General features: G+C 43.2%; 1 protein-coding gene across 1 annotated transcript; it reads right to left on the bottom strand.

Moving 5' to 3' along the window:
• Nucleotides 1-10,461: 10,461 nt before the first annotated feature.
• On the bottom strand, nt 10,462-11,403 carry LOC101833875 (olfactory receptor 9A4-like). The gene has a single exon (XM_005083080.2). The coding sequence runs from the start codon at nt 11,401-11,403 to the stop codon at nt 10,462-10,464; it is 942 nt and encodes a 313-aa protein (XP_005083137.1).
• Between the last annotated feature and the right edge of the window lie 1,177 nt (nt 11,404-12,580).

Here is a 12,580-nt window from a genome sequence, read left to right as displayed (position 1 = left end):
AAGAGTTTTTTGAAATCGTCTTTGAAATGAATTGTCAAGCACATGTGATTCAAAGAAAAGCAATCTAACATCATGCACAGGATGGTATCGGGAGTTGTATATCTGAATTTGAGCCCTGTCTTGGCCCTGTAGTTCATAGGGGCTTAGGCGTGGAATTTTTACCTCTGAGTTCGTTCTGTTTTCCTTATTCTTGACGTGTGACAGAATGTACCTGAGCTGCGGCAGAATGGTTCCAAGTCCCCCTCACATACAAAAACATGAATGTTTAAATCTCTGGCATAAAATGTCACAGTGGTTGCCTATAGCGTCTACATGTCCTCCTATGTACACTTTTATTTCTCTGTGTACTTTAAATCATCTCTGGGTAACTTATAACACACGTGATGAGGGAAATGCCACCTGAATTGCTTTTATGCTATGCATGATGAAAAAAAAAAGTCTCCATAAATCCAGAGCAGCTACAACGTTGGGCAGGGGTCTTTGCGTCAGTGGTTGGCTGAACGCACATTTGCCGAACCCGTGGCTTTGGAGAGCGTGGCTATGGAGCATTGGCGGTGGTCGACTCAGTTGTTGTGACGATCGTATGACGGACCCACCGCAAGCTCCCTGCTGAGTAGAGAATGCTCACGATCCCCTTCGGCCACTCATCTTTCTTCATCAGATCAACACAGCATTTTTAAATCAGTCATGTTTTCTGGTCATATAACCGATGTCCCTCCCGAGAAGTGGCCAGTGTGTCTATGAAGACAGCTCGGTGGGTGAAGGCGCTCACACCACCAGGACGGAAACCCCGGAACTCACATGGTTAGGAGAAACCCAACATCTGAAATTGTCCTCTGAACCCCGCATTGGGTGTGCCATGGTGTGCTCCCACGCTCCCACACAAATTAGATAATCAATAGTTAAATGGAATCAGGCAATTGCATGTAAGAGATTGTATGTTAAAAAGTGAAAAAAAAAAGAAATGATACCTGTATTCATGGGTCTTTCTGAAGCAAGTTTCTGATATTCAAATTGCTTCAGAAATTTCTCCCACCTTCTACTTTGAAAACTTCTGCCCAAAATGTTCTCAGTTTCTCCCCCATCTGATTCCCTAATATTGGAGATGTACATTTATTGTGATTTTTTTCTTTTTCTCCCTTTGACATTCTCCGGTAAAGCTTCTAGGCAGCTTGCCCTTGGGGTTCAGGTATCCCGATTGCATTACTAACCGTGGCCGCTAGGTGGAGGCGGAGACACACCTCTGGGAAGACACCGGCCTCCTTAGAGTTGGCAATGTGCCCTCAAGAGTCCGGCTCTTCAGAAGAGGGGAACTAACAATAATTATTTATTGCAGTTAACTGATTTATGAACGTGAGGTAAGTATAACAATGTCAGGAATTACCTCCAGCAAAAGTGTTTTCATATCACCTCTGGCCACCGTAATCGGTAACATCCAAAGGAACAGAAGGTTTGCTTCGGGCAGAGTCGAGCTTAACAGTCAGTCTCGGGCCTCAGGTGCACGCTGTGAGGAGTCATGCAAAGTGAGACAGTCTGGGCTAACGTGAGACAGAGAACATGGCTGATTGCAAATGACAGAATGTGATGGCAATCAAAAACTCCTTCATTGAAGGTTTACCCATCCCACTGGCCATGAACACACACACACACACACACACACACACAGGTAGACTTGACAACAGCGTTGTAGGTTATACTCTTCATCCGCTCAAAAGCCTGATAGCTTAAAGCTGCGAAAGCAATAACATATCCAGAGTGGGTGCTTTGTCTGTCAGAGAACGGGCTTCATACATTTAGACAAAGAATACGGTAGTTAGTCAGCAGGTGTCGGTGCCTGACCGTGCCTGGCATGTGCGTGTGTTAGCATCGCGCAATGGGAATGGTTAGGAGGCGCCAGTGTGTGCTTTGGTGTCGGCCAGACTTGAACTAAATTTAACTCACATCCAGGTATTCCTAACCTCCAGGCCCACATTCTTCATCTGTAAAGGAGTGGCCATATTTTGTTTCTCGGCAGAGTCACTGTGAGTTCTAGAAACAACGCCAAGGGTGCATGACCATGGCGCACATTTCACGCTTGTGCAGCTCTGCCCCGTTTGTGCTGTCTCGGGCTTTCCTACATGTTTGTGAAACTACCTTTCATGTCCCCAAGTCGTCTAGTTCTGCTCTAAATGGGTCATCCTTTCTATTACGGAGTATTGCCATGCTGGGATGCTAAAGCCATCCTAACAGCATAAACCACCTCCAGCAAAAGGCTTTGCACATCCTCTCTGGTCACTGTACCCGGCTGCATCCAGAGAAGGTTGTTGCCTGAAGGCAGATTCTAGTTGAATTATGGCAGGCTCAGCCCATCTGTCTCTCCTCTGTTCTACTCATGCCCACCACAAGGTACATAGTCACACACACACACACACACACACACACACACACACACACACACACACACTCATAGCATCCTGTGGCCACAGTAAGCATATCACAGTCGACTGAACATCCTCTTTAGCTGAGCCAAATTTATGGGTACTCAGAACGCACTCTGTTCACGTACATTTGGGTAAGAACACCTAACACAAAGGCCTACTTTATACTAAACTGAGGACTATCTCACACACATGGCTGGGTATTTGGTAGACATGATGAGATGCAGAAACATGAACTGCAGCATCCAAAAAAAATCTGGGCAGCAAAAACTAGAGTATCACTTACACACTTCCCAGTAGGGTAAAAGAGCATTGAACACACCCTGCCAGTCTGGAAGAGGTCAAAATTCAAAAGCTGACATGTGATCCCTCCTGGATGCAGGTTGTGTCATAGCATCATATGATTGAAAGGCCGTAGGTTAAAAGGCTGTAAACCAAAGCACCCTAAATGAGAAACGGCACACATTTTTCTGGACATCAAGTGTTCCCCCCTTCCTCTGTGTGTTTCGAGGTCTTACATTGACATAACACCAGCTTACCATCCAGCTTTTCTCCATCATTCTTCCCTCTCCATTTTCCCCTTCAAATGTACAAAAACACATGGTATGTTTAACTAAAGGTAAAAAAAAGATCTAGCAATTCCTCTCCTGGGCATATACCTAAAGAATACACAGTCATACAACAAAGACATATGTTCAACTATGTTCATAGCAGCGTTGTTTGTAATAGCCAGAACTTGGAAGTAACCTAGATGGCCCTCAACCGAAGAATGTATAGAGAAAATGTGGTAAATTTACACAACGGAGTATTACCTAGCAGGGGGAAAAAACGCCAATGGAATCTTGAAATTCACAGGCAAACGGATGGAACTGGAAGAAAACATCCTGAGTGAGGTGACCCAGTCACAGAGAGACAAGCAGGGTTTGTGCTCACCCATATATGGATATCTCCCTCTCCCTCTTGACAGTCTATCTACTGCAAACATTTTTATGTTTTTTAAAAGAAATGCCAAAGACTGGAAAATTTGTAAGCAAGGCTCTGTTTAGCTCATTCAGCTCTCTCTAGCTCCTGGTTCTAGGAGCTGAGAGAACACAGAGAATATGATTGAACCATCAATGCCACTTCTGAAAGGTTCTTCTTTCTGCATTGTGCCATGGCGGAATACATCACGGAGACACAGAGCAGGCATGCTCACTTGGGTCTCACTCTTCTTATAAAACCATAGATGCCTCAAGAGACCCAACCCTTGAAGACATCCTGTGTTCCCATTTGCCTCCTGCTCTAACTTCATTTCCATTGCTCTGCTAAAATACCCTGACACAAAACAACTTTCGCAGGAGGAGCGAAGGTTTCTTCTAGCTCTAAGCCACGGATGATGGTCCGTCCAGAGGGCCAAGGCCAGGAGTTTGAGTCAGTGTCACATCCGCAGACCAGAGTGGAGAGAGGATGGGTGCATGCGTGCTCACTTGCTCAGCTCGCTGTCCTAAACACAGTCCAGGGCCCAGCTTTCAAAGTGGCCCAACACACATTCAGGGTAATTCTTCCTCCTCAGTTAACAAAATTCATGCCCATAATAGCATGCCCGTAAGCAATCTGATGAAGGAAACTGTTCACTGAGACATTCCCGCCCGATGCAAGTTGGCAACTAAAACAGACCACCAGACCTCTTCAGGGCCTGAGTTTCACATTCCATTAATGTACAGAATTAAGTTCCGTGAACAAAACTTCCAACACATGAACAGTGGTGACACACACGGAGCATGGCTTGGGCCTCAAGCTTCCCGCTTGTAAGCAGAACTCAGCACACCAGGAATGGCCAGACAGATGTCCTGCTCTTACCTGGTTTCCAATAGCTCTCCAAGCATTTTAAGCAATTTTCTGTATCTTTCTTTCCCTAGTCTACTTTTTTGTTTGATTTGTTTCTAGTTTGTTTTGTTTGTATGGAATAGTTTTTTTTGCTTGAATTTTGCTTTTGTTTGGGGGGGGTTGAAACATAGAGAAGTCCCATACATTGGACCCAAACTTGATCCTGTTGAACTATGTGGATATGGATAATGATTTATGTAACAATAATACATGGATGATCTCAGATGGTTATTCCATATTGGATCTGTACCAAGAACACGGTGTTGCATTTTTGTTTTTCATTTCTTCAAAATCTGAAGAAAAAGACTCATAGAGGTTGTTTTTGACTCAGACTGGCAGAATAGAGTCAGAGCCTAAGATGGCTGTAAATTCCATGTTCACCACTAACCAAGGACAAAACGAGATTTGGAGGAAAAATAACTAGGCCACTGGGAAAGCTGTTTCTCTACACACAGAGTTCCCCTCTAGCCATAGTTGTGTTTTTTCCCACTGAAATATTAGAGTGTTCAAGGGACAACAGGAAGGTAACTCATCCATAAGTGAGAACAGTAAAACAATATGGTAGATGCCTCTTAACTTTTGCAATACAGGCACCTTAGGGGAAAGAGCCTGTTTATATTTTTCCAGATGTCCTCATAGCTGGTTTAATACCAGCTGAATCTTCCATAAAATGTTTGCTTGACACCACCAGAAATACATGCTATATTAACTTTGAAGGAAGCAAGCCCTAGTTGAAAATGAGCACAGAAACACAGAAACCCACATTTTCTGCCTGATGACACGTGTTTTTCCTTTCAAATATGAAGTCAAACATCAGTGATCTCAGAAGCTGTCTTATCTCCTGGCTCTCAGCTGCTTGAAGGCCCCTGCTAGCTGAACCCTGTAGCCCTCCATACACAACTCTTTGGGAGCCTCAACACAGTGTCTTCCCAATGACGGCTTCCTGTCTCTCTCTCAGCTGAACTCTTCACTGAGCAAATAAATCTAGATTTTGTCTCTGAATTCTCAGACCTAGCATAATGCCTGATAGTTTCGCGCATGTACACGTGCGTGCATGTGTGTGTGTGTGTGTGTGTGTGTATGTGTGTGTAAGATACAGAGAGATGGAGAAACCCAAGAATGAGACAGATAGAGAAATTGGAGAGGTATTAGCTAAGAGGGAAAGGGAATAAAGGAAGAAGTGAGTAAAGGCAGAAGAAAAGGGAGAGAGAGGATCCAGGTGAACCCGTGTGAGACAGCGCTGAGTATTCCAGTCTGTATCTTCTCTAAGGAGTTTATTGACAGTGCTTGCATGTTACAGACCTATACATCTCAGAGTTTCCCTCATGCAATGCCTAGCTTTAATTATCAACTTGAAAACAAAAACTAAAATCAGTTTTAGAAGAGAGCCTCAACGAGAAATTGTCTACATTGGGTTGGTCTGCAGGTAGGGTATTGTCTTAATGGAGTTCATTGCTGTGGGAAGACTCAGGTCACTGCGGGTGGCACCATTCCCTAGACGGGAGGTCCTGGGCTGCTTAAGAGTGGAAAACTCTAATTGAGCACAACCAAGCAAGTGCACATCTGTACATTCTTCTTCGCTCTTGACTGTGCCTTTGATCTGATGCCCGTTTGAAATCCCTGACTTGACTTAACAACAGAGATGGTCTGTAATATGGAGTAAGATGAAATAAACTCTTTTAACCTCTAATTTGTTTTGGGGGGTTGTGGTTGTTTTTTGAGGGGGGCAGGATAATTTCATCACAGCCACAGAGATAAAACTTGAACACCCGGTTTATAATTGTGGCTATCTGTAAAGATGGCTAAGGGTCGCTTGGGGCAGGATGAAGGAACTTTCGCTGGATCTTTTCTCTTTGTGTCACAGAGTCCTTCTTTCCATTTGACTACCGCAGCTTCCTCCAGCCAAGACCATCTGATGAGCGATAGCTCTAATGACTGGTTCACACCTGGAGCCTGCGAGAAGGACCACGGCTCTCCATTAGAATAGTGACTGCATTTAGACAATGCCTTCGATTAGATATCCTAAGCAGTCCTCTTTTGAGTATCTAACCCATATACGTCATGTTCTATCACCTGTCTCGTAAGATCATCGTTCATATTACTTCTTCCTGATACTTCAACCATTCTGCCTAGTAAGATAGGTGAGCATGTTTTCCCTCTGACGGTTAATTCATCTGTCCTCTGCTGTTGTGGCCAGCTGTGTGTGTCCTGCTACTAGAGAGCCCAGCTCTGGAACAGTGTCTCCTAACAAACCACCCCAAGGAATATCCTCTGTAATAGCACTTCTGAAAATGACCTTACTTAATAGAGTGCTCTGCACTCCTCTGAGGAACGGGATCAGCTGGTAGGATTTTTCTGTCTAATGTAGTAGATCAATTATGGCTTTTCCACTCTCTCCGCCATCTAGTTCCCCCTTCCATCGTTTCCCCACAAGGTATATTTGGTAGTTCTATTGCTTTAATGAAGGTTATTACTCTTTGAAAACTTTTGGCATCAACAGATGGCATATATTAGCCTCAGATTTCTAGATCGTTGGCTAAAGTGTTAAGTTCTCCATGATGGAGGAATTCCTCCAAATCGGCACTTTTCTTTTGCCCAGCTTCATATTCCAAGCACTCCCCTGATGGCCTGCTCTCTGAATCCCCTCCAGTCATACTTTCTCTGGTGCATGCCAGGCCAGGCTTTCCGCAGCGTTAGTGAGTGCATAATGTCTCCAGTTCACTGGTATTCTCAGCTTTCAAGTCTATGTTGAGGGTTAGATCTATTGCCATCCTTTCAGAAGAAGATATGATAGAATCAGATTATGAGGAAGACAAGTACTGTCTTCTAAGGCAATGTGTGAGATGGCTATACATGAGCACTTCTATATTCCCTACCAAGGAGCCCATTGACGGTGCTTTTGTCATACTGTCCTGTAAATATCCCATAATTCCATTTGTGATAGTTAGTTTTCATTGTCAGCTTGAGACTGGTTAGACTCACCTGGGAAGAGATCACTTGAGTAGTGTATATTCCTCAGGTAAGAGAAGGGACTGTGTCTCTCCACAGGAGACCAGGTCATTGTTTCAGACCAAGTGCAGATATTTGAATGACAATGGCCCACATAGACCCATTTAATTAAATGCTTGGTTTCCAGTTGGCTGGACTGTTTGTGAAGGTCAGAAGAACTGTTTGCTTGGCCCTATTAGAGGAGGTGCATCACTGGAGGTGAGCTTAGCCCACACATTTCCCAGTTAGCTCCAAATAGTGCCACTTCTCTCTCTCTCTCTCTCTCTCTCTCTCTCTCTCTCTCTCTCTCTCTCTCTCTCTCTCTCTCTCTCTCTCTCTGTCTCATGCTTGTGGGTTGAGATGCAAGCTCTCAGCTACTGCTCCAATGCCATGCCAGCCTACCTGCTCTCATGATCCCCACCATAAAGGTCGTCATGGACTCACACTCTGAAAGCATAATCCCTAAATAAAGTCCTTCTTGTATAAGTTGCCTTGGTCATAGTGTCTCATCACAGCAACAGAAAGGTAAGCAGCACACAAGGGATTGTTGATATCCATAGCTTTTAATTGCATCATCACAGAAATCTCCGCACAAAGACTAGAGGATAATGATGTCACTGCCCTCAGATGATTGATGGTTGTCACCTTGAGTGCAATGGTTTGCATTAGAATACAAAGTTTATGATCAGGTAATCCATAAAGCTGAATCAGGAGGATTGCTAAGAGTTTTAGACCATCTAGGGCCATATATATAAAGTTTTCTAGGTTGCTTTAGCTTTCATCCTGCTTCCTGTTTTGCCATGAGACCTCTCCTGCTTTCACTCTCTTCATTGGGATAGCCCCCACCACACCATCCTGGAAACTGGAGCTCAGAAAATGCTGGGTGTCATACACTTAGAACTCCAGAACAGGGAGAAAATGGAATTTCCCATCTTTATAAGTACCCAGCTTTGGGTATTTTGTTACAGCAATAGAAAATGAACTAATAAACTCTTAACTCTGCTATATTCCGGGAAATAGACTGAGTCTAGTGTTCAATCTCCCCCAATAATGCCACTTAGCAGTGTCTACCAAGCTTTATAGTTCTTACAGTTCCCATGTCCTTGAATTTCTAAAATACTAGCCCACCAAGAAGAAGAAAATTTAACTTTATGTACTTCATGGTCTAATAAGGTCTGTCAATACCTCCAAAGATGCATGTTCATTGACATCTGGCCAGAGAATACGTGTCCACCTCCTGATTCCCTGTTCTGTTTGGGATCCTTTGCTAATATCAGATGACTTGGACAGTTTTCTAGGAATACAAGCTGATGCCTGCATGCCTGAAGAAGTAATTTGTTATGAGAGTACTCTCTGGTAAAGTAAGAATCATGACAGGAAACTAATCCAGGCTACTATTTTAGTTCAAGACTACATTGTCTTAGAATATTGAAATAGTGACTGGAAGGTTGAGGGATTAACCACATAGACACACTGAAAAAATATTGTTATTCTAATGATGTGGTCTTCAGTTGAAACAAACGAAACAACTTTTTGTCTTTATGTCAATCACTTGTTCTGGACTGGGTAGGAGTCAAATATAAGCTTCCTTCATGAGATGGCTCCTTCCCAGTCAAGGAAAATTCCCCACGGAACGTGAAGCTATGAATGGCCTGAGTACAATTGCTTGGCTAGGGGATGTGGAAAGGTTGCACCCAGTGATTTTAAATTTCATAATTTCACAAAAAGGCTGCCCGGGGGAGAATAGATGATTTTGATACCTAATTCCAGAAAAGTCTAGTTTACAAATTGAGTTGGAGTAAGTGACCAGACAGAGGATTCCAAATGAACAACCAGCTGATAGTTAGCAGAGCCTAACAGCTGGATGTGATCACAATGACTTAAAAAAAAAAGACCTGATAAAGTCACCATCACCTCAGGATAACTGCATGGATATCAAAGCCTATTTCCTTCGAGGAGTCTTTCTGTAGCGCACATATGGTCAGAGAAACATCTCACCAAAACGGTTCATCCTGAACATTAAGCAAATTGACAAGAAAATTGCAATCAAACTGTTAATAGTGGATCCGGTACCCAAAATAAGTCATCTAACGTCTAAAATGCCTACATTTCAACCAAGGATAACAGCACATGTAAAGAAGCAGTAAAGAATGACCCATGCCCAATAGGAGATTACAGAAACTTGCCTGTGTGAGAGACAGTACGTCACAATAATACTCAACTTAGGCACATTCAAGAACTGAAGGAAGCAGTGCTTACAGGAGAATGCAGAAACAGGTAATTGAGACATTTCCTAAGTTAGTAGGAAAGAGAGAAAGAAACATTAATCTACACATCCACAGAAGTCAATATATTTTTAGAATTCATGTTTTAGTCTTTGTTCTTTGAATTGCATGATTCCTTTTGATAAATATTCAAGTTTATTCATTTTTCCCTCTGTCAGTAGAAATATACTGATGTTGAGCTCCTCTAGTAAATATTTCATTTCATGTGCGGTACTTCTAAATGACACGATTTCCAGTGTGATCCTCATTCCTCAATGCGAAGAAACAGGGTCATCATACTCGAGGGAAAGCACAGGGACTGACATCTAGACAGGACTGATGGGGAAATGAGGTGCCAGAGGTCCAGGCTCCATTCATAATTACGTAACAATTGAGCCAAGACAATTGTACTATGATCTGGATATAGAAAGAGAACTCGAAGACATTTAAAATGTAGATGGACATCTTGTTGAGTAATTGCACTAAAATACAGAGAATGTCTTGGCCGAGTTAATGAAGGACCAGAGTGCACGTGTTTTTCTTTGTATGCTGTTAATGATGCCTCTCACACCCTATCTTTCTTACCATTTCCCTTCTCCTCTAAACATCTTCGGAGCTGGGTCATGAGTAATTGGTCTTATAGGATGTTTATGAAACTGTTTTCTTTCTCAAGCTCCTCCAGTGTCTTCAAGAACATCCACCCTTGTGTTCAACAGTAGAAAGAGGAAGACACAGCCTCTGCAGGGTTCTAGTCAGCATAAAAGGAGATTCATATGATTGACATGCCTTGGGAAGGGGTTTGGAAGTAGGTCTTCCATGACATGACTGCAATTTGTGCACAGGATTCAGATTTTACAGCAACTTTAATGCAGTAGAGAAGTTGAGATTTTCTGGGATATGCCACGTAAGAGTAATAAAGGGATGAACTAACCTCTGAAGAGCAGATAGCAACGCTTTACTCCATCTCTGAGGGCCTCTTTGACTTTATCATTCCGAAGAGTGAAGATGAAGGGGTTCAGGAAAGGGGTTACCACGGAAACCAGTAATGAAGCCACCCTGTTGTACTTGGCTGCCTGTGTTTGCTTGGGTTTCACGTACAGGAAAAAGCAGCTGCCATAGCCAATCACAACAAAAGTGAAGTGGGAGGCACAGGTGGAGAAGGCTTTCTTCCGGCCAGAAGCTGAGGGAATCTTGAGGATGGTGGAGATGATATAGGTGTAGGAGACAATGGTGGGGATCAGGGATCCAATAATAATGAAGACAGCCATTAAGAAAAGAACGAACTCTGTGAGAAGAGTGTCATTACAAGACAGCTTGAGCAACTGACCTCGGTCACAGTAAAAGTGATCTAACAGATTTGATTTGCAGAAAGTAAACTGGAACGTGGCATAGACCGGCCAGATTTCAGAAAGGAAGCCAAACACCCAGGACACAACCACCACCCAGATGCAAGTGCGGCTGTTCATGATGGCACTGTACCTCAAAGGGTTGCAGACCGCCACGTAACGGTCCACAGCCATCGCTCCAAGCACTGCAAACTCGGTGGTCCCTAAAGAAAGGTAAAGGAAAAGTTGGGCAACACATACAGCCAGAGATATTGTCTGGGTTCCAGGAAGCAACAGTCCCCAAAGCATCATGGGAACAATTGTAGTTGTTACCAGGATTTCCAGAAGAGAAAGGTGGGCGAGGAAGAAATACATGGGGGACTGTAGACGTCTATCAACGCAGACAATCCCGATGATGATCATGTTTCCCACCAGTGTCACTGAGTAGAAGAAAAAGAATATGGCAAAAAGAATGTGGTGTAGTTCCTGGGATCCAGGGAAGCCTAGAAGGCAGAATTCGGTGGCACTGGAGAGATTGACCATCACTAGATTGTGACTTTTGTTTCCAAGATTGCGATCTGTATCAAACAGACTCTTCTGGTCATGGGTTGTGCTTCCTCCTGGATTAACTGTACCAGAAGACAACAGCGTTCCAGAGAAAGGTTAAAGCATAGAACGTTGAGTACAAGTTCTTTACAGGATCGCACAGAGCAACCCAGAGGCCTACAGAACAATGGCCAGTGTTCTTGCCATCCTCAGATTTTAAAACAGTATAGACCATCAATATCTCCACATGAAAACCCTGGGATGGTGATGATTTCTCAAAGCTGAGTCATTCTTTTCTAACCTAGTTTTTCTCTCAGAAGCGTTGGAAATAATGAAAGATGATAGCTGGTACAGATAAGATGCCAAAATATCAAAAGCTCTGATACCTGGTTCTCTGTTCCTTATTTCTTTTATCTTCTAACTGTCACCTCCTCAAAAGCTTCTTTCCAATCACCCTTCCCCAAAGAAGAAAGCATGCTCATTAGTGAACTCCACGTTTCTTCATAGTACGTAGTACATGATCCTATGTGTCTAATTGTCTATTCCTCTCCTTTAATATCAAACAATATAACTGTGGAGAGGACAAGTGGAATATTGCTGCCCTGTGGAATTTACATTCAAGGGGAACATATGTGTTAAACCACACACAGGAAGTAAATAGAATACAAAATAATTAGTTCACTAGGAGTGCCATATAGAAAAGATGACTAGGAAATTTAATTTTATCTATTTTTCACTTATGTTGTTAGAATACAAATTCTATGCAAAACGTCTTCAAACCAGTGTTCTAAGATTACAAACATAATGTATTTTTGACCCACGTAGGTAGCATGGAACTTTTCAGCCGATGAATGAGTGGGTAGGTGATATAGGTTAAAGCAATACTTGTCTGGATCAAGGCTAGTTCAGCAATATCCCCTTACACACCCTCCTGCCTCACATCAGCACAGTCCTTCCTCCTCGCCATCCCTTTAATCTCCCTCTCTATCTCTCTGTGGTTGGTTTACTAATGGACAATCCCAGACTTCAAGGCTAGGATGGTTGGGAGGGACCAATGTCTGCTTTGCTTCCATAGCCTTTAGAGTGCCAGCAGAAAATGAAGAGAACAGACACAGCAAGAGGAAGCTCTCTGATCAGAACAGGAGCAGCAGAGGGCTGAAAGAGCATCCTGTGT

This window comes from Mesocricetus auratus, unplaced genomic scaffold (genome assembly GCF_017639785.1).
Source record: "Mesocricetus auratus isolate SY011 unplaced genomic scaffold, BCM_Maur_2.0 Super-Scaffold_100694, whole genome shotgun sequence".
NCBI classification, from domain to species: Eukaryota; Metazoa; Chordata; class Mammalia; order Rodentia; family Cricetidae; genus Mesocricetus; species Mesocricetus auratus.
The sequence above is the reverse complement of the archived record's forward strand: the minus strand, read 5'-3'. Positions and strand labels throughout refer to the sequence as shown.